Source organism: Aspergillus versicolor, assembly GCF_001890125.1.
Source record: "Aspergillus versicolor CBS 583.65 unplaced genomic scaffold ASPVEscaffold_15, whole genome shotgun sequence".
NCBI classification, from domain to species: Eukaryota; Fungi; Ascomycota; class Eurotiomycetes; order Eurotiales; family Aspergillaceae; genus Aspergillus; species Aspergillus versicolor.
In genome coordinates this window covers 699942-721168 of record NW_024467538.1, presented here as the reverse complement: position 1 = coordinate 721168, position 21227 = coordinate 699942, and the positions used below count along the sequence as shown (strand labels likewise).

Genomic DNA, 21227 nt, shown 5'->3' with positions numbered 1-21227 from the left:
ACCCCTCCCTAAATAAAACAACAGTCAACAAAGTACCTACACCCTAGCAATAGCTACCAGAATGGTTACTCTCACTCTCCCACCCGCTTTCTCCGCCATCCCGCGTGAAACCTTCACATTCGGGCCCTCGCCCATCCAATCCCTACCCAATATAACGAAAGCTCTCGGCGGAAAAGTCGCCATCTACGCAAAGCGCGAAGACGTAAACTCAGGCCTAGCCTACGGCGGCAACAAGACCCGGAAGCTGGAGTACCTGGCCTCAGACGCACTGGCACAAGGATGCGACACGCTCGTCTCCATCGGCGGGTTTCAGTCGAACCACACGCGCCAGGTTGCGGCTGTGGCGCGCAAAATGGGGATGGAGGTTGCGCTTGTGCAGGAGAAGTGGGTGGATTGGGAGGACGTGGTATATGATAAGGCGGGGAATATCCAGCTGTCGAGGCTTATGGGCGCGGATACGCGGCTTGATCCGTCGCCGTTTGGGATCGAGCATAAGGATACCTTGAAGGATCTGGAGAAGGAGATTCGAGGGAAAGGGGGGAAGCCGTATTATATCCCTGCTGGGGCGTCAGATCATCCGCTTGGAGGGCTTGGTTTCGCGCGGTGGGCGTTTGAGGTGGAGGCGCAGGAGAAGGAGCTGGGCGTGTTTTTTGATACGGTTATTGTGTGTGCGGTGACGGGGAGTACAATGGCTGGAATGATCGCGGGGTTTAAACTTGCGCAGAAGGCCAATGGATCGAAGAAGAGGAAGGTGATCGGGATTGATGCATCGGCAACGGTGAAGCAGACATTTGATCAGATCCTGCGAATTGCAAAGTTCACGGGGGTAAAGATCGGGTTGGAAGAAGGGGATATCACAGAGGAGGATGTGATCCTGGATGATCGGTACCATGGGGGCGTGTATGGGATTCCAGACCAAACGACAGTTGACGCGATCAAGTTTGGAGCGGAGACGGAAGCGTTCATTACGGATCCAGTTTACGAGGGGAAGAGTCTTGCTGGGATGATGGACTTGGTGAAGAAGGGCGAGATCGCGGCTGGTTCGAATGTGCTTTATGCCCATCTCGGAGGGCAACTGGCTTTGAATGCTTACACGGGGATGTAGGTTAGAATTATGTTGCACAGATAAATAAGCCTTGAATGCCCCACGGTCCGAAACCGACTTGAAACCATAAAAGGCTGTGCTATTTTGGGTTGCTGCTAAAGCGTGCGGTCTGGACCATGTCAGACTCAACGATCCTGCAGCACTCCGCAAATAGGAGAATTACCGGCCCCCAGGAACTAGTACGTATATAATCTCAGATTCATTGCGTCATATATAAACTATTATAGAAAATCAAAGTTGTACAAGAAGGTATCGGTAGCCTAAATCATTGTGTCTTCTTCTCTCCCACATACTCCATCTCCTCATCTAACTTGCCGTATTTCGCAAACCACAGATCGCTAAAGTAGTTGTCGCGCGGTACCCAAGGGCCACGATCCGCTGCTCGCGGTAGGGCCTTCTCTGCTTTGGTGACGTATGTGGAGGAAAGATTGAGGAGTCGCCGCGGCTGGATAGATGCTGCTAGCGAGGACGAAAGACGCGGCACAGCAGCACTGGAGCCACGCTTCTCGAGGTCCTTGAGAAACCGGCAAAGGGTAAGGGCTGTGGCGTCAGCACCGAGAGTCCAAGAGGCATTCGTGTACCCGATGATGAACGCTGCATTCGGCATATCCTGGATCATCATGCCGTGCCAGATATACTTGTCGTGGAGGTTGATAGGCGCACCGTCAACGCTGATAGATGCACCACCTGCAATCCTCAGGCGAAGACCAGTCGCGGGAACAATCATGTCTGCGCCCAGGAACTCGCCGGACTTGAGTTGGATGCCTTTCGGCGTAACTGAGGAGATGTGATCGGTCTTTACGGCAGCCTTGCCGGAGTGCAGGCTTTTGTAGAAATCGCCGTCGGGTGAGACACAAAGTCGCTGGTCCCAGGGGTTATAGCTCGGGCGGAAATGGGGGTCCCAAGGGACATCCTTTGGCAGAAGCATCTTGGTTCGGAAGCGAAGGATGGAGCGCGCAAGCCACGGGAAGGCCTGGCAGAAGAGAAAGAAGATGCGAGAGGTGATCATCCAGCTAATACGGAGGAAACGGCGAGCAATGAAAGCAGGGAATATCCGGGCCGTGATAGGGCGCTTGTTCGGCAAAGCAAGGATATATGTTGGACTGCGCTGGAGCATAGTGACATGCTCTGCCTTCTCGACCAGGTTCGGAAGCAGCGTGATTGCTGTGGCACCACTGCCAATAATGACAATGCGCTTATCCGAGTAGTCCAAGTCTTCAGGCCAGAACTGGGGGTGGACGACCTGACCGCCGAAAGTATCAAGGCCTGGGATCTCCGTCTGGAGGGGGGTCTGATAATCATAGTAACCGGTACCGAAAATGATGAAGCGGGAGGAGACGGCCTTCATCTGCTCGTCGGCCGTGTTCTCGACGCTCAGCGACCAGGTGTTGTCGTTTGAAGACCAGTCGGCGCCGCGCAGACGCTGTCCATATTGGATGTGGCGATCGATGCCAAACTTCTCAGTCGTGCGCTTCAGGTAGTTGACGATCGCAGGACCCTCCGCGATCGCGTTGTCCTGGTCCCAGGGGTTCCATGAGAAGCCAAAGGTGAACAGATCCGAGTCGGAGCGGATGCCAGGGTATTTGAAAAGATCCCATGTCCCACCCAAGTTGTCGCGGGCCTCGAGGATGGCATAGCGGAGGTGAGGAAGCTGGGTTTGCAGGCGGTAGGCGGCGTTGATACCGGAAATTCCGGCGCCCACAATAACCACGTCGTAGTCCGTCATTGCTGCGTGCTAAAGCAAATATGAACAAGGAAAACAGTGACACTTCAAACGGCTGTCAAGCCTCGAGCACCGCCCCGGACTGCTTAGAAGTTATATAGGGACGATCTCGCGCTGCAGGCCTATACAGGAGAGAGCACACATGCCGAGGCTTGCCCGATTAGGAAACCGTCGCGAGCCGAGGGACCACACATCAACAACTCAAATTTCACAGATTCCACACAATTTCACAGACTAATTTCACGGAGCGCTGCCTGGAGCCTCTTCAACCCCGGATTTGACCAGCTTGTTGGGGCGTGTGTTCTCTGGATGGGGTAACTCTTGCGACTCCACGACTCCGTGCCCACATGTTGTTCCTTCCTAGGCTCGCTCGGCCCAAGCTGCTGTCGCCAGTGCTGGATGGATATATATCTAGATCGAGTTAGGAAAAAATCGAGCATCTCACGATCGGTCAGGCCACGCGCAAACATGCTCACGATCGCTCAGAAACTCGACTACATCCCTGCGTTAGCGTCCGTCGCGCTCACCTTTGTGTGGGCGGTCTTGACTCTCGCCTTCCGCGCGCCTGAGTATCCCACGCACTGGCTGCTGCACATTGGCTATGCCGTCTTCCGCAAGCTGACGTCGCGTTTGACGGTGGCTCAGATGCAGTATGTGTGCTTTGCTGGTGTCGCAGTAGTTGTTTGCTAACGCCTCTAGATACGTCCTCCCGACGAGCAACCTTGTGTACAACCGCTATATCCGCTCTGTGCGACAGAAGCCCCTGACAGTGAAACTTGACCATGGCGCAATGGGCCATTGGATTGGTGATCCTGGCGCGAAGAACATTCTAGTCTGGTATCATGGTGGGTTCCTCCGTTCTCTTTCAAGAGGCGCGATTCCTGACGATTAACAAGGCGGTGGCTTTGCTCTCCCTGCAAATATCGGCTACTTCAAATTCTTCGCCAACATTGTCGCCGACTGTGAACGCAGTGGCCAATCGCTTGGAATATTTGCACTGACCTACACTCTGGCACCCGTGGCAACCTATCCCACGCAATTGCGACAGGCCGTCGAGGCTTTGCGCTACGTGCTTATCGAGAAGCGCCACCCTATAGGCAATGTGTTGCTTGGTGGCGACTCTGCAGGAGGCAACCTGGTCTGCGGTGTCCTGTCGCATCTGGCGCACCCTCACCCTGAAATTGATGCCATCAAACTCGGCAAAAACTCCCGCCTGGCTGGGGCAGTTATGATTGCCCCCTGGACGCACTTGCAACCCGACCACAGCGACCGCGTTGTCGACTCACGCGGCGACCTGATCACCCCAGTTGTTGGGTCGATCTGGGGATCAGGGTATATCGGCGACGCGCCAAACGATTTCTACACTGACCTTTCAACTGCGCCGCCAGAATGGTTTGCTAAGTTACCCATTCGCAAGATCCTTGTGTGTGCTGGCGAGCGCGAGATTCTATTCCCAGTCATCGAGGATTTCGTCGCGAAGTTGCGCGGCAGCTTCAAGGGCAGCGTCGACTTTTGTATTGGCAAAGGCGAGGGTCATGTTGCGCCGGTCTACAATTTATATCTCGGTGACAAGAGAGAAACACAGCAGGGCGCGAGGGCCCAGAAGTTTATTAGGGAGGTGCTGGAGAAGAACTGATCGCGGGTATACGACAGGCGTGTATGGCCGAGCCAGATGGACGAGATCAACGCCGTAGTGCTTACGTTGATTGATGTGCATATGACTTATACCCAAATACCACTATCATGATGTTTTAAGATGTTTTACTAGGAATGTATGCTTTTTTGTTCTTGCAGTCTTTCGACGACGAGTCTATCGAAATAGTCAAATTACCATTCGACTAAAAACCCCACTAGTGGTATTAGGCCGTCTTTCTAATTGAATTATATGCTGACAGAGTTGACTTACTGCGATTCTATATATATATATGGCCGACCTAGAGAAATAAATGAGACGCAACCTAATGCAAGTAAAAGTATAGTGTGAAATTGCGAACTAGTAGAAACCTGTCTATCTTGACCTCTCATAACATCATAATAGATACAATTTATAAAAATGAAAAAGCGCATACACTCTAGTTGTAATATAACAGGCTACTGCTCCTTCAGCTGCTTCTGCTGCCACTCGCGCAGCTTGATGAAATCTCTGGATCCCACTCCTCGCACGAATTCCTGGAACCAGTTGGGCAACGCGCGCAACATGCTGAGCGGCGTGTAGTACGACGGCAGGATAATCTGTCCACTGCGCTGGGAAACAACCTGCTTCACAACTGCTTCAGACACCATTTCGGGTGTGAGGATTGGCTGCTTGAATTCCGAACCCGCGTCGGTCAGGACCTGGATCATGGGCGTGCGAACCCAAAGTGGGTGTACAATACTGCGCCATCAAGTTAGCTGTAGCTCTAGCACGAAAACTGGGGTTGGAAAAACATACGTAGTCCGAACCTTGGGAGCCTTATACCAGAGGCGCAGCTCCTGGCGCAACCCCTCGTGGAATGCGAGTGCGCTCGCCTTGGTACAGCTGTACTCCACCATGTCTCCGAGACCAATGAAACTAGCCATGGAGGCGATCGTGATTATATGGCCATGGTTCTTTGCGATCATGCTGGGTAGGAACTCGCGCACCATCAGGAAATGCGAGACGGTATTAACCTCGAAGGATTGCCGGATCTTGGCCTCTGGTTTCTCAAGAATCGTGCCATCATGGCCAACGCCCGCGTTGTTGATGAGGATCGTGGGGTCGCCCTGGGTTGCGCGGATCTTTTCTGCGACTTCGGCGATACTGGTAGAGGAGGTGATATCGGCTTTGTAGAAAGTGACACCGGAAGCTGGTTAACTTAATTAGTAACTGAACCACTCTTTTTTTCGAGGGGTTTGGTTAAGAACACACGCAGAGAAAAGGTCGGTTCCTGGATATCGAGAATCACGACCCGAGTTCCCGTCTTCGCCAAATCAAGCACCATCTGCTTGCCGATACCGCTACAGCCTCCAGTAAGGAGGACAAGTTCGCGGTCGGCGTTCCACTTCCCAACGCTCTCGCCATTGTTCAGCGACCAGCTAGTGAGCGCGCGGTTCGTCAGGCGCAGAAGAGCAAGAGCGAGGACCACTAGAAACGCTTTCGGAGCGAGTGGATTCAGCAGAATATTCTGCAGCGATGGTGGGAGCTGCTGAATGACAGGCTGCAGCCATTGTCCAAGGACAAGCGAGAGGTGTTCGAACGATAGAGACATGACGAAGGCAGCGCAGGCGCAAAGACACTGGGGGGAAGTTTAGATGCCATGATCAAATTGCATGATGTTCGTTTTATATTGGAATTGGAAATTCGTGTAATTGCCAGTGGCGCAACGAGCCGAGGCATGCACATGAGGTTCCAAGGGATAGGGAGGGTCTTGAGGTTGAATTCTCCATGCTGAAGCCACAATATGGGGAAGTTGTGGTGGATTTTCCTCATTAGGAAAGGGTTGCGACGACGATCACTTGAGGTTCTTCACATGAAACTCACCATCTCAACTTTATCTCCCCAACCATCTCGAGGCCCTTCACGTTCGTCATGCCATCATTCTGTCGTTATCCTGCCGCCTGCATAAATTTACATACTATATCAGCCGAGGTTGCCCCCATAATCCACCATCCAGCATTATTTCCAAACTGAGTGAGATGAGCGATTAAGCAGCATGCTTTCCACTCTCGCCCTGACTCTGGTGGAGGCGTTCCTCCTCCAGCGCTCCGTTTTCACGGATGCACCTTTCCGAACCGTCGCACTGGGCGCAGCCGCTGTCAACCTGGCCCTCCTAGTGATCTACAACTGGCTGATATGGCCGTTCTTCCTAAACCCTTTGCGTCATCTTCCCCGCGCTCCGGTATGCGTTCCTCACGGACCAGTTTGTCAAGATATACTTATACAAATAGGGCCACTTCAACATGGGCCGCTTTGTCTTCGATAACCCTCGAGGCCGCCTTCCTCTTGAATGGATGAAGACTGTGCCCAACGATGGCCTCATCCACTTTAGGGACCTTCTCAACAAGAGTCAGCTTCTGCCGACAACCCACCAGGCCCTTCTCGATGTCATGAGCACCAACACCTATGATTTCGAAAAGCCATGGCGAGCTCGCGAGTTCCTGGCCCGTATAATTGGGTTTGGCTTGATCTTATCCGAGGGGCCAGCTCACAAGAAACAACGCCGAGCGCTGATGCCGTCGTTCAATGTGAAGAATGTTCGCGCATTGTATAGCCTTATGTGGGACAAAACAGATCAACTGTTGGAGGAGTTAGGAAAAGAAGCCGATTTGCATCCAATGGAGGGTACCAGTCCAGGGAGTGGATGGGGAAAGGTGGAAATGAGTGTCTGGGCCAGGTATTTCTACCTGCCATTGATATCTTGACAGAATCTAATTGTATAGCCGCCTAACACTGGATATCATTGGCCCTGCTGCAATGGGACGGGACTTCCGCTCCCTCCAAAACTCCGAGAACAAGGTCGCCGATAGCTTCCTCGCTATTTTAGAACCAAGCAAAGAGAAAATGGCCTTCCTAGCCGTCAACTTCATCCTCCCCCAGTGGTTTGCCAAACACATTCCCTGGCGTTTGAACAAGGTTGTTGATGATGAGGTTGGCTACCTGCGCGATCTTTGCAAGGGGATTGTCCTTGAGAAGAGAGCCGCGATGACTGCCACAAAGGCCACAGCCGCTGAACTCGAGGCTGATATTCTTGGCTCCATGATGATAAGCGGCGACTTTACCGACGATGAGCTAGTGGACCAGATGCTCACTTTTCTTGCAGCCGGTGTACGTCTCCACCCTTTATATGCCGTGTAAATTCTAACAAGTGTAGCACGAAACCACTGCAAGCGCCCTCACCTGGGCCTGCTACCTGCTCACACTCCACCCAGAGATTCAAGAACGCCTGCGCGCTGAAATTCGTTCCGCTATCCCGTCAGCCACACACCCAGTCACCTACGCCGACCTGGAATCCCTTCCACTTCTCAACGGCGTCTGCCAGGAAGTCCTTCGGCTCTACCCAACTGTCCCTGCTACCATCCGTGAAGCAGTCCGGGATACTACCATCGCCGGGAAAGCCGTACCTAAAGGAGCATTGGTGGTCCTATGTCCCTACGCTATTAACCGCTCTCCTGAATTCTGGGGAGATGATGGCGAAGTGTTCCGGCCGGAACGTTGGGTTGATACGGATCCTGCGACTGGCGAGAAGCGGGTTAACAATAACGGTGGCGCCTCGACAAATTACGCGCAGATTACGTTCTTGCATGGCCAGCGGAGTTGTATTGGGAAGGACTTTGCTCGCGCAGAGTTAAGGTGTGCGGTTGCCGGAGTTGTCGGGAGGTTTGAGTTTGCGATGCAGGATCCCAAACAGGAGATTCATATTGCAGGTGCAGTCACGACAAAGCCAGTTGAAGGAATGCATCTGCAAATGAGGAGGGTAGAAGGATGGTGACTTTGTCAACGTGTTCACGAATTTCATGTTTGGGCTTTTGTATATAGCTATAATGATACTTTCACTATTAAATATTTGCGTGGTCTTGACTTACGGGTATATATCAAACTGTATCTTGACGGCTACCAAATGCTCCAGGTTTCAGGTATAGGAATAGATGCCAACGACTCTGGGATCATGCTATACCTGAAAAACCAAGGCGCCGTATGGTAGCCCCACAAGAGAACGAACGCCGCATCCAGAACCCTAAAAAGAGCCCTCGCGATCCACCAATTGGGGATATATCGTTCAAGGACGTGCCTTGATACCAATTCTTGCACAACAATACAGATGGGTAGGAGTATGAAAAAGACGATCATCATGAATACGGCGTGGGCGTCCCTATTAACAGCATACGTCCCAGCAGCATGTACGAAGCCTGATATTATGAAGGAGAAAACTCCTATCAGGGCTCTGCGCAGAGCAAGAGGTATCTGCAGTGGAACAACAGCTGTGGAACTGCTAATTAACGCACGCCGACAGAGATCATGCCAAAGTTTGCCCCAGATGTCTATCCTAGTTGTTAGAGCTTGGGTTTTCTTTTGATAGCCTCGCTGAAGAGTATGGTTACCTTTTAGTCGAAAGCGAAACAAATCTCGCAATGAACCGAAGACATCTGGGTACATCCAAGTGTCTGCCGCTAGAGATGGAGAAACAATATACAGCCCACCCACGGAGAATAGGGCGACGGTGGCACGGATACCATCGATGAAGGCCCAACAGGCTGCCCAGCACGCTGGGGGGAGGAGAAACCGGTGCACAAATTTCACACTTGTTTCAGGAGACGTTCGGATCTCAAGACCTAGATACTGTATAACGACATGATGGAGCTTGGATGAATTCAGCAAAAAATGGAAACCAGCGCAGAATTGAGTATAGTTACGCCCGAAGAACGTTCTGTAGGTGTCGTAGACGACATAGGCGATGATGAGCTTTAAGGTTTCTCTCGCTAGGAACATGACCCGGTTTTCGGTCGGATCTTTCAGAATGAATTTGGGGTTCTCCAAATGTTCCCTTTTCTCCAAAAAAAATCCATTCTCATTTTCAGTTGCAGGCCTGACGTTCAGTTCCTCCAATCGCGGCAGGTACTTCCTTGAGCCGTGCGCCCAGCCGATACCTCGTGGGTTGAGAAGCAGATCGCAGACATACACGAGCCGTGCGAAACTCAACACTGGTGGCATGGGCCGCCAAATATACACCGGAGGTGAAGTAGAACCCGCATGTATTCTTTGCAGTCGTTTCAACTGGCAAGGCTGATTGACGACGAGCAGTTCAACAGCGCGAAGAGCGAAAGCGATCGAGAAGAACGCATTGGCATAGACAACAATTGTCAAAGAACTGGGGGGGTAGAGGATTGATGTGACCACGCTGGACGCGATTGTGGAAAAATATAGTGCATTTTTCAACGCGGAAGATAAAGGTATCTTTTCGTCGGCGAAGAGAAATACGCCGACAAGGAGGATTGTTGACATGTCTCAGCCTCTAAATGGGAAAGGAAAGCGAGTATGATGTTGGGAAAATATTGCGTTGGCATCTTGGACAGTAACTAAGCTGACATTCCCTTCATGTGAGAAGCTCATCTTTGTCAGACACCGGGATGTAGTTAGTTAACTAAATCAATTCCCGGTCGTCGTCCCGAGGGCCTGACAAGTCCGTCGCCCACAAAGACCAGGGGATGTCTCATCTGTGCGACTGTTCCTGATCTGAGTCAAGCCACCACGCGTGGATGTGGACTCGAGTGTGAATGGCAGGGGCGGATGACGGTGCTTTTCTGTCATGGCTCATCCGCTATCTCCGACTCGGAATTGGACGGATGTGGTAACTCCGAGACGGACTTTTCGGACAGCGACAGGCAACGACAACATCTCATTTGCAGATTCGCTGTATTCATCCTGCGGGCGCGCCCTTCACTACGTATATTACAATACTTAGCTGATTAATTTAATAAATACCTGATGCACCCTGGGTGGGAGTTCCTACTCCTTTCCCTTTCCTTGATATAATTAATCATTGCAGCCGTGCTCCTGTCTATCCCCCGAATCTCACTCCGTTTCTGTTTCAATTCATAACCCCCGGCCACCGTGATCACCAGCCTGGTTAAAGATAAAAGAAGAATCAAATATGGAGGATAGTCATACTCAATCATCAGCGGCTCGCCGGCGCAGACCAGCACTATCGTGTACAATATGCCGGCGCCGAAAATTGAAGTGTGACCGATCGCTTCCCTGCGGACAGTGCGTGAAGTCCAAAACGCCTGATCTATGTCTCTTTTCCGCACCCAAGCCATCTCAGAGTGCAGCTTCTGGGTCAACGATGGAAAGCTCGCCATCAGACCATAGGCACGTGCCGAGTGACGGTGCCAGTTCTGGAGGAAGCGGGCTTTACGTTTTTGACTCGAGGAATCGCGTAACCAAACCCCGGGGACGGCCGGACGAGCTCCACGAGCTGCGAAATCGTGTGCAGATGTTGGAACAGGCGCTTGTCAGAGGGGGCTCGACACAACCCCCAGAAGTCTCTGGATATGACTGCATTCCGGAGTTTCCAATTAGGACGGCTGCAGATGGGATCTCGGATCAAGTGATGAACCTGTCTGGCAGAGCGTGCTTCCGCGGTAGGAATGGTAGGACGCGTTATCGCGGACGCTCTACTGGAGAGCTAACAATCACTTTTGTAAGAACCATCCAGTAAAAAGATAACGATTGCGAACTAACAGCGGTAGCTCAATGATGTGATGGCATTTCTCCAAGGCCGTAAGAAGGATCTCAAAGCCGAGGGCTCAGAGTACCGGAAGATGAAGGATTTCAGATTCGAGTTGAGATCCCGGGAAATACAGGACCAGGAACGCGTTAAGCAAGGGACACCGTCCTCGCTTAAAGATATGCTTCCGCCTCGGAATATTGCGGATGAACTACTAAATCTATATCTATCGACCTTCGAGACTACCTATCGCATCCTACACATACCCAGCTTTCTTAAAGAATACGAGGCATACTGGGCTTCATCTGAGACACCTGACACCATTTTCATTGCTAAGCTCTTGGCCCTGATGGCTGCAGGCAGCTGTTTTATTAGCTCTTCGACCACAGTTAACGGAAAAGACACCCTGCATGATGTTGCTGTGGGTTGGGTCCTCGGTGTCCAATCTTGGATCGGATCCCTTTTCGTGAGCGCAACGGCAAAATTTGACATCTTGCAGATACAGTGTCTTTTGATGATTGCGCGCCAGTCGCTGGCCGTTGATGGGGATGTTGTGTGGCTCAGCTCGGGCTCTCTCATCCATTCAGCTACCATAATGGGGATGCACAGGGATCCCACACGGTTTAGCAAAATGACCCCCTTCTGGGCAGAGATGCGTCGTCGGTTATGGGCTACTATCTTGGAGCTCGACCTGCAAGCATCTATAGATGTCGGCATCCCACCATCAATTGACACAGACCAATATGACTGTGATATGCCGTCGAACTTGGATGATTCGGATTTAACAGAAGATATGTTAGAGACCCCAATGGGAAAAGAGAAAGCAATTTCGACCCAGTGCAGTTTTCAAACCATGCTCGCTCGCTCGTTCCGGTTGCGGGTGCGCATCGCCAAGGCCGTGAATAGCTTGAGGTTTACATTGCCATATGATGAAGCGCTGGCACTTAGTGAGGAGCTTGTACGGTTCATGAACGAGGCTCTGGTTCCCTTTCTTACCCCGGTTGCCGACGGAATTCCATCCTTTTCCAGGTCATTTATGTTATTTCTAATGAAAAGATCCCTTCTCCTTCTGCATCGGCCTTTTTCACTAAGTATATCCATGTCGCCCAAATACTCCTACTCACGCAAAGTCTGCCTGGAGTCGGCCCTGGAAATGCTTACACAATTTGAAACCCAAATTCCTGACTTTCAGTCATCTCGGACCCCTTGCCTAGGGCATATCGGCGGTGGCATGTTCCGTGATGAGTGCGTACATGCTGCTATTGTCATTTGTGTGGAGATATCTCTACAGGTTACCGAATCAGGCTCAAACTCAGCACCCTCAACTCAAGGTGGCTCTCTAAATGACATTGTGCGATCACAACGAGAAGTCCTGTTGCGTGTACTTGAACGGACTCGGGACAACTTTCGCAGTCGAATATCTCCAAAAGGAAGTGGATGCAAAGCTTTCGTGTTCATGAGTATGGCCCTAGCCTCTGTGAAGGCTCGACTGAACGGGGAAGATCCTCTGAAAAAAATCGAACGAGATGCATTACAGACAGTGCAAATTTGCCATCGAGTTATCGGAGGCTTGTCTAATGAGGGATTACAAGTGCGGCCCGAGGGCGAATTATCTGATGTCGGACCGTCTGCCATACACACACCAGACTTCGCGTCTTCCACTTCTGAAATATCGTTTGACCCTCTCTCAATGCTGACCAACAACGCCGCTGATTTTTCGCCACTCGACTTCAACAGCATGTTTGATACGTCTTACTATAGGATGCCCGACCTTTGGGATCCAGACTTTCTTGCATTGGCCGAGTGAAACAACTGGTTTTCTCCAGCGATATATCACACTGAACTGAACTACCTCCTCGAAAGGGCCATTGAAACCACCTCGTAGTTTGAATTATATCCGGACCGTTGAGCATCGCGTTAGAATCACAGTGTTTGTTCTCCCAAGCCTTCTTTCTATTGGCGCCCATGGCAGTCCGGCTGGGTTGAATCGGATTTTCTCCTATAGTGGACCGCAATGATAAGGGTTGGTTTCATGACGCAGTGATGTCTTTATGTAATGGAAGAACCCCAGGTGGGATTTTAAGAGCAGTGTATATTCCTGCTCAGACCTTCGGATCATCACCTACTCTGCATATAACATCTCATCTCGATAAATCCGGCCTCCATCTTGGATAGCCCCGGATGGTAGACCATAGGAATTTCTTTCTGTCAGTGGCTCCAATGTCTGCCTCTAGCGGCAATTTCAAACCATCCCAAGTAATTAAATTCCAGCCTTGTACGAGAACAACATAATGATGACCGGTAGGCGTGCGGCTACGATCTCCGATAACTAGGCAGCAAAGTAGCATATATCAGATGCATTGAGTCTCCGCCCTATACAGAGCTGAGCTATTAAGTCGGGGCCCGCGGGAAGCGTGGGAAACCCGGCACAGGCCCCAATTGGCTGGCAGTATTTCGGAGCTTCCGCCGCTGAGAGCTCAGGCCGAGAGTCCACGGAGACTGTTGGGCCTCTTCGCCGTCACGGGTCGGCGATTTTTTCTCCTCTTTCGGTTTGGCGGCGCTCAATGCGCCAATTGCGAGAAGCACAAAAAAAAAAAAAAACGAAAAAAGAGGAAAAGGGCGCCCGTTAGACACACTTCACAATGATGTGCTTTGGCTTGGTGGCATGGTGCTCCATCTGGAAAGTCTTCTATGCATCTCGGAGATTTTTTAACACTGGCTTGCCACAGCTGCTATTCTGTATGGCAGCCATCGATATCTATACAATACCTTAACCAAATCACCTTTCCACACTGTCGACTACCAGATATTGGGGGATAGCCGCGTGGACAGGCACAGCTGCAAGAGAACAGTGGGTCTGTGATCTGTGGTGGCCACTCTGCTGCTCAGCAATTACCAATCAGGATTCCAAGTCATCCTCCTCCTCCAGCATCATGCTTCGCTCACATCTCCGCTTCTTCCATGGTCCGCGAGAGCGACCCAAGCCCCAGAAGTTCGGATCTTCTCCCGCGACCTGCCATAGTGGGAAGTTCATACGCCAAATGCTTGAAATTTCCTTTTTCACCGTATTCTGTACAGCGCCAATCAGTGCTCACTTGAAGCCCTTAGCATGTGTCTGCAACACATTGTGGCCCAAGTGGCGTCTCCACTGGAATATAATGATTGAAGGTCATTGCGTGCATTGAAATGGCTCGACCGTCTTAATGATCGATAAACGTTGTCGATCTTCTGAGTCACTCCGGATCTTGTCACGCTTTGTGTTTCTTGGCTTCCTGATTGATCTCGCGACTGGATATCACTATATAGCTTGGCTTCCGAGCGGTCTGCCTGAAGTTCGCATATAAACTGGGATCCCCCTTCCTACTCTGTGGTCAACACAACGCATACACGACGATCAGATGCACTTCAGTTGACAACATTTGGTTATTTCCCAGTTCCATCTGGTCAGAATAACGTAACATGCCTGCTCGCCTTCGCTCTCTGACGCAAGGCAATACCGCTCTCACATCTTCGCAAGAAGCTGGGAGCCCGACAGACAGACCATCCTCCCCACAGGTCCATTTAAGTTACGAGGATGAGAATGCTATTGCGGAGATACATCGCACCCTCACCGAGAAGGGTCGTGACTACTCGGAGCCACATTCTTCGTTTGACAGGTTCCTAGAAGCGGAACATCAAGACGGAAGAAAAAGGCCAAGCGTGGGAGTTTGTTTTCAGTCGCTCTCCACATGGGGGGCTGGAGGGGAGCATGTCAATGTCAAGACGCTGGGAACCGCTTTGTGGCGCACTCTCACCTTCCAGGATGTATACGAATGGACGATCAAGCCCTGGGTGCGAAAACCCAAGCCTCAGAGCGGGCGCCATCTGATTCGGGATTTCGATGGGGTAGTTCGGAGTGGCGAGATTATGCTGTAAGTCCGCAAGCCTAAAATGGACCTTATAACACGTGGATTGACATGCTATATAGCGTTCTAGGGAGGCCAGGCGCAGGCTGCACAACCTTTCTGCGGACGATTGCCGGCCACCACTCATCATTTCTGGGAGTGACAGGTTCCATCGATTACTCAGGCCTCAGCTTAGAGGATGTTAAAAAGTACTATCGTGGTCAGGTTGCCTATGTTCCGGAAAATGATGTTCACTTTCCCACCCTCAACGTTCGACAAACACTAGAGTTTGCGCTCCAGAGTAAAACCCCAAAAAGATATCATGACAAAATACCTCGCTACCTGGAAATTTATGGGAGAGTGTTTGGGATGTCACATACTATGGACACCTTGGTTGGAAACGAATACATCCGGGGAGTTTCAGGAGGCGAACGAAAACGGATTTCGATCATCGAGTCCCTGGCGACCGATTCCTCAGTAATGTGCTGGGATAACTCAACGAGGGGGCTTGACGCCTCATCTGCTCTGGACTATGCACGAAGTTTGCGGATCATGACTGACACCTGCGGCAAAGCGACGCTGATGACATTGTATCAAGCATCTGATGCTATTTACGACTTAGTCGATACGGTCCTGCTTATTGACGAAGGTCGGATGCTCTATCAAGGGCCCGCACGCGAAGCCAAGGCATATTTCCAAGAATTAGGCTACGAATGTGGTGAAATGCAGACAGTGTCTGATTTCTTGTCCAGCATTACCGTTCCGGAAAGAAGGAGGTTTAAAGCGGGCTGGGAACACCGCGCCCCAAAGGGTCCGATCGAACTCGAACAAACTTTTCGAAACAGCATTGCCTTCTCGAAAATACAGCGGCAAGTGCTTGCATACGGTGATGAAGGATCTGGTAGAAAATGTCGTCCAGCGTCCCAAGCTGATACGGATCATGGAAGCTTGGACGAATTTAAGAAGGCTATTCAGACCGACAAATCTCGATTCGCCTCCTCCAAATCCCCATATACCATCTCCCTCTTTCGGCAAGTGGTGTTGTGTGCAAAGCGTCAGATTTGGCAGATCAAAGGCCACTTATCCCCACTCTACATCAAACTTCTCTCATGTGTGATTTACGGACTTCTTATCGGTTCCATGTTCTATGATCAACCCCAGTCGACGGATGGAATGTACTCTCGCGGCGGTGTGCTCTTCTATTCATCCATTCTTCTCGCCTGGCTTCAAATGTCTGAACTGGAGGAAGCGATGCAAGGGCGGGATATCCTCAATCGCCAAAAGAAGTTTGCGTTTGTTCGGCCCAGTGCAGTGTGTCTGGCACGAGTAATTGCAGATATCTTTATAGCTGCAATTCTCAGTTTCCTTTACTTGATTGTGGTCTATTTCTTAGCTGGCCTCAAATCTGATGTCAGTACTACCGCGATGAATGCACGTTTATTTGCTAATAATATTGTCTTAGGCTGGATCATTCTTCATTGACTTATTATTCATCTATATGTGTACAATATGCCTCACAGCTCAATTCCGATTATTCGCCGCCGCCTCGTCAAATTTTGAGGTAGCGCTTCGTTATACCGGATTCGTTGTTATGCTTTGTGTTGTGTTTGGAGGATATGTACTCTCGGTGGACAAGATGATCGCCGATGTTCCCTGGGTTGGATGGATTGCGGTATGTAATTCCCCTCAAGGTTTCCAGAAGAAGGCTAATATGTGGTTAGTATATTACACCGGCGCTATACACATATGAATCGATGATGGCTGCCGAATTCCATAACACCAATTTCACCTGCGCTGAAGGTTCTGTCGTCCCTTCAGGACCAGGATACACAGATATTGCCTACCAGACGTGCGGTTACGCGGGCAGTCAAATCGGCACAACTATCGTCAACGGTGATGTTTACCTTGCGGAGAAGTACGGGTTCTATTTCAGCCACGTTTGGCGGAACTTTGGAATACTTTGCCTTTTCACCGTAGCTTTCGTTGCTGGTACTTGCGTTCTTAGCGAGATTATGGAGTGGGAGCCTGGCAATGCTGGGCCAATCGAGTACAAAAAATCTCGAACCTGGTCAAAGACATCTACGAACGTCAGTGATGAGGAAAGTTGCCCTGTGCAGGTTGATAAAACGGCACCGGTCCCGTCTAGCCTCGACGGCAAGACTTCACAGGTTCTTACTGCTACCAAATCTACCTTCACATGGGATAACCTGGAGCTTTTCGTCGATGTTGGGAAGGAGAAACGCAAGCTACTAGATGGCGTCAGCGGATATTGTCGGCCCGGAACATTGACTGCTTTAGTGGGAGCTTCTGGAGCTGGGAAATCAACATGTAAGTGAGGCTGAACTGTACTACAGATGGTCATATTCTAACTATTTTCTAGTATTGACTGCGCTCACCCAGAGGCAAAGCTCTGGCGAAATAACGGGAACAATGTATGTCGATGGGAAACCCATTGACTCTTCATTCAAAACTCGAATCGGCTATTGTGAACAGATGGACATCCACGACGAGAGCAGCACTATCCGTGAAGCTTTCGAGTTCTCTGCGCTGCTTCGCCAAGATTCAACTGTTCCTGATTATGAGAAGCTGGACTATGCGACCACGGTTCTGACGACATTAGACTTGGCAGACCTGCAAAACGCGATCATCGGCTCATTAGACATCGAGAAGAAAAAACGTGTCACTATCGGTGTTGAGCTATGCGCAAGACCCGAGATGCTATTGTTCCTGGACGAGCCCACGAGTGGTTTAGATAGCCAAGCTGCGTCGAGTATTTGTGCACTGCTAAGACGCCTTGCTGACCAAGGACTAGCTATTCTTTGCACCATTCATCAGGCAAACCAAGAGCAGTTTGAACTCTTTGATAGAGTTTTGGCCCTGAGCCCTGGCGGTAAGACCTATTACTTCGGAGAAGTGGGAGAAGGTGGCCGTTCCGTCTTCGAGTATTTTATGAAAAACGGACAAAAAACGGATAATGTCACCAATGCCGCGGATTATATCATTGAGGTTGTTGTTGGTGGCACAAAAAAGACTTCAAACAGTCTAGACTGGGCTGCCATCTGGGGCGAGTCGGTCGAAGCTAAAAAGGTTCAGCAAGAGATCTCTGAAATCAGGGCACACAAAGCGGAGACCGGAGACTTTGATGTGAATAAAAGGCAAAACATACCCCCGATCTCTCGTCAAGTTTTATTCCTGACCCAGAGAACAATGCGGCAATTCTGGAGAAGCCCAGAGTATCCATACTCTCGACTCTATGCCTCGTTCCTTCACGCATTGGTCAATGGTCTCACCTACCTACAGATCGGAAACAGCACAACAGACCTACAATCTAAAGCTTTCTCGTGCTTCTTAGTACTGATGTTAGTCCCCGAATTCATAAACGCCATCTCCATGAGATTTATCATGAATCGTGACTTGTGGAAGGCCCGGGAAGGCCCAAGCGGAGCATACGGCTGGGTCGCATTTTGCACTGCACAGATTGTGTCTGAGATCCCATACGCGATCATTAGTGCAGTGGTCTTCTTCATCCTGTACTATTTCACTGTTGGCCTTCCATTGGGGTTTGCCGCGGGATACACATTCCTAATGTTTTTCCTCTTCTTTTTGTTTGCTACATCCTGGGGCCAGTGGATTGCTGCTTTGAGGTGAGTGGCTTAGTTTAATGAAATGCCGGACGAGTTCCATGCTAACCAAAGATACCGCAGTGCCGATTCGATGGTAGCAGCAACCCTGATGCCATTCTTTATTATCATGTGCGAGTTATTCAACGGTATTCTGCAACCGCATCAAAACATGCCTGCGTTCTGGGCATACACCATGTACTACGTCACGCCATTTACCTACTGGATTGGGGGAGTTCTGGCCTCTGTCCTTGGTGGTGTGCCTGTCGTCTGCAACGAGGGCGAATTAATCCTTTTCGAAAGCCCTCCTAATATGACGTGCGGTGAATATGCAGGACCATGGCTTGCCGAGCACGGTGTTGGATATCTCTCTAACCCAAATGGCCAGGGAGAGTGCGGGTACTGCGAGTACAGCTATGGTGATGATGTGAGATCCCCTTCCATTTCTTTCTATCTTACGTTCGGCGCGTTGCTAACAGATATGGTAGTACTTATCGGGAATTGGCCTCGATTCATCCAAGATTTGGCCCTACTTTGGTATTTTCGTGGCGTTTGTGATATCGAACTACCTCATGGTCTATCTTCTTGTTTATGTTCGGTCGGTAACGAAGCCATTTTGGCGGCGTACATAGCTCTCACTCAGCTCAGGCTCATATATAATCATTAATTCATGCATATTTCATGCGGTCTTCATAAGATGCTGGAAGCTGATCTGATTGGTGGAACTTCAGCCTTGTCGGCCGGAGAAATATGGCAAATGAAAGCGAAGAATCTTGGAGAAGATCATCATCAGCCACACCCGGGGAACAATCTCCAATTCTCATCAAACCCACCAGCAATTACCGTGTTTCCTTTTCCGAGCCTGGAGACTAGTCAATTCCCTTATCCGATCTACTGAACTAAAAGCTCTCCGGAACTTATGAAGACTCCTTACAGGCGGAGAAATTGCAAGGCCAATATGCGCGGATTGGACCTTGGGAAGCTTAATCTCCCTATATAAACAATGCTCTCCTTCTTTCTCTTTACTGGGATGACAGCTCTCAAAGTTATCTGTGCAGCAGCTATTGAACGATGAAGCTCCTCTCCCTCTTCGCGCTCTGCGCAACCACCGTCAGTGGCCTCGTCTTCGATTCCCCCGCCCACCAACCTCCAGGCGCAAACGTATATCCCGTGAACGATCAAGCTGGGCTCAGAAGAATCGGTGCCCATCACCCAAAGCACCCTGATAGACGAACGGTGACTATCCGACCCTCGCACAACGATACTGACGACATTTCGGCCGATTTCCTCTGGGGTATTCGTCGGGCAAACCATGGCGGAAGACTCCTCCTCAAGAAGGGCGAGAAATACGTTATTGGCAGGAAACTCGACCTGACATTTTTGGATAATATTGAAGTGCAATTGGATGGAGAGCTGAAGGTACGCTTCCTAATAACAACGCTTGTTGTTAATCATTCCGGATTTCACGGGTGGCTTGCTGACTTGGGCGCCGGCTCATTAGTTCACGGATGATGTGCCGTACTGGCAAGAAAACTACTTCTGGTATGACTTCCAAAAGTCGATTACGTTTTGGCGATGGGGAGGGCGCGATGTCAGCATCTTCGGCAGCGGGACGTTGAATGGGAACGGTCAGCGCTGGTATAATGGGTTCGCTGGGCAGTCGATTCTGGTATGCTTTAATTTCATCTTCTTAGTTGACAGAGATTTAACAACTAATTGATTGAAGGACCCCGACAATGAATACTATCGGCCCATTCTCTTCGTAGCGGAGAATATCACGCGTCTGTCTGTTGAGGGGATCACGCAACTTAACTCGCCTTGCTGGACCAATTTCTTCGTCAACAGCAATGATGTCTCTTTTGACAATGTTTATATCAACGCGTTTTCCACAAATGCCTCAGTACGTGTTTGGTTGATGCTGAAAACGTGCTAGGACTCGACTGACCCTGAACTCCAGGCCGAACCCAAAAACACAGACGGATTCGACTCCCTCAATGTCAACGGGCTATCGGTAACTAACACCCGCATTGACGTCGGAGATGACTGTTTCTCCCCAAAGCCCAATACATCCAATATATTCGTCCAGAATCTGTGGTGCAATAACACCCACGGGGTATCCATGGGCAGTATCGGACAGTATCCGGGTGTCCTAGATATTATCGAGCACGCTTATATTGAGAACGTTACACTTCTTAACGGAGAGGTAAGCATTTATAACAAATCCAATTAGAAAGGAATATATTATTTGTGCGGCTGGAGACTAATACCGAATAGAACGGCGCGCGCCTCAAAGCCTGGGCCGGCGAAGGTGTCGGCTACGGCCGTATCAACAACATTACATACAAAAACATCCACATCGAAAATACGGACTATCCAATCCTTCTAGACCAGTGTTACTTCAATATTCCCTCAGACGAGTGCGCGAGCCACCCATCCCATGTGAACGTGACAGATATTGTCTTTGAGAATGTGTCGGGCACGTCGTCTGGCGCCGAGGGAGATTTGGTTGCGGAGTTAATTTGTTCGCCGAATGCAGTATGTGAGGGCATTGAGTTGAAAAATATAGATCTCGCTACGCCAAATGGTGAGGATGGTGTTGTTATTTGTGAAGGGGTCACTGGAGGCGTTGGAGTTGAGTGCCAATCTTCCAAATAGACTGGGCTGTTGAAGTTATTGTGTCGGGCCCTGCCTTTCAGAATCCGCATCCATAAA

The 21227-nt window shown here is 50.3% G+C and overlaps 9 protein-coding genes across 9 annotated transcripts; 6 read left to right on the top strand and 3 right to left on the bottom strand.

Annotated features, from left to right (window-relative positions):
• Positions 1–61: 61 nt before the first annotated feature.
• On the top strand, positions 62–1105 carry ASPVEDRAFT_34576 (putative 1-aminocyclopropane-1-carboxylate deaminase; the record flags this gene model as incomplete). The annotated part of the gene is made up of 1 exon (XM_040810867.1): positions 62–1105. One exon carries the CDS (start codon positions 62–64, stop codon positions 1103–1105), a length of 1044 nt encoding a protein of 347 aa, XP_040674185.1.
• A 265-nt stretch (positions 1106–1370) lies between these two features.
• Positions 1371–2831, bottom strand: ASPVEDRAFT_143704 (flavin-containing monooxygenase; the record flags this gene model as incomplete). The annotated part of the gene is made up of 1 exon (XM_040807935.1): positions 1371–2831. One exon carries the CDS (start codon positions 2829–2831, stop codon positions 1371–1373), a length of 1461 nt encoding a protein of 486 aa, XP_040674184.1.
• Positions 2832–3296: 465 nt separating this feature from the next.
• ASPVEDRAFT_57518 (lipase/thioesterase family protein) lies at positions 3297–4464 on the top strand (the record flags this gene model as incomplete). The annotated part of the gene is made up of 3 exons (XM_040815346.1): positions 3297–3478; positions 3528–3673; positions 3725–4464. The coding sequence occupies 3 exons, from the start codon at positions 3297–3299 to the stop codon at positions 4462–4464; spliced, it is 1068 nt and encodes a 355-aa protein (XP_040674183.1).
• Positions 4465–4919: 455 nt separating this feature from the next.
• On the bottom strand, positions 4920–6055 carry ASPVEDRAFT_143698 (SDR family oxidoreductase; the record flags this gene model as incomplete). Its single annotated transcript, XM_040807934.1, has 3 exons — positions 4920–5202; positions 5260–5653; positions 5716–6055. 3 exons carry the CDS (start codon positions 6053–6055, stop codon positions 4920–4922), a joined length of 1017 nt encoding a protein of 338 aa, XP_040674182.1.
• Positions 6056–6499: 444 nt separating this feature from the next.
• Positions 6500–8275, top strand: ASPVEDRAFT_203932 (cytochrome P450; the record flags this gene model as incomplete). The annotated part of the gene is made up of 4 exons (XM_040809414.1): positions 6500–6685; positions 6735–7180; positions 7227–7611; positions 7658–8275. 4 exons carry the CDS (start codon positions 6500–6502, stop codon positions 8273–8275), a joined length of 1635 nt encoding a protein of 544 aa, XP_040674181.1.
• Positions 8276–8397: 122 nt separating this feature from the next.
• Positions 8398–9786, bottom strand: ASPVEDRAFT_203928 (uncharacterized protein; the record flags this gene model as incomplete). The annotated part of the gene is made up of 1 exon (XM_040809413.1): positions 8398–9786. The coding sequence occupies one exon, from the start codon at positions 9784–9786 to the stop codon at positions 8398–8400; it is 1389 nt and encodes a 462-aa protein (XP_040674180.1).
• Positions 9787–10435: 649 nt separating this feature from the next.
• Positions 10436–12818, top strand: ASPVEDRAFT_144042 (putative C6 transcription factor; the record flags this gene model as incomplete). The annotated part of the gene is made up of 2 exons (XM_040807956.1): positions 10436–10984; positions 11127–12818. 2 exons carry the CDS (start codon positions 10436–10438, stop codon positions 12816–12818), a joined length of 2241 nt encoding a protein of 746 aa, XP_040674179.1.
• A 1652-nt stretch (positions 12819–14470) lies between these two features.
• ASPVEDRAFT_89637 (putative ABC multidrug transporter) lies at positions 14471–19147 on the top strand (the record flags this gene model as incomplete). The annotated part of the gene is made up of 7 exons (XM_040818661.1): positions 14471–14922; positions 14979–16305; positions 16358–16567; positions 16617–17223; positions 17276–18539; positions 18600–18942; positions 19004–19147. 7 exons carry the CDS (start codon positions 14471–14473, stop codon positions 19145–19147), a joined length of 4347 nt encoding a protein of 1448 aa, XP_040674178.1.
• Positions 19148–19586: 439 nt separating this feature from the next.
• On the top strand, positions 19587–21170 carry pgxB (putative extracellular exo-polygalacturonase; the record flags this gene model as incomplete). The annotated part of the gene is made up of 5 exons (XM_040810865.1): positions 19587–19934; positions 20017–20184; positions 20242–20415; positions 20449–20718; positions 20790–21170. 5 exons carry the CDS (start codon positions 19587–19589, stop codon positions 21168–21170), a joined length of 1341 nt encoding a protein of 446 aa, XP_040674177.1.
• Positions 21171–21227: the final 57 nt, after the last annotated feature.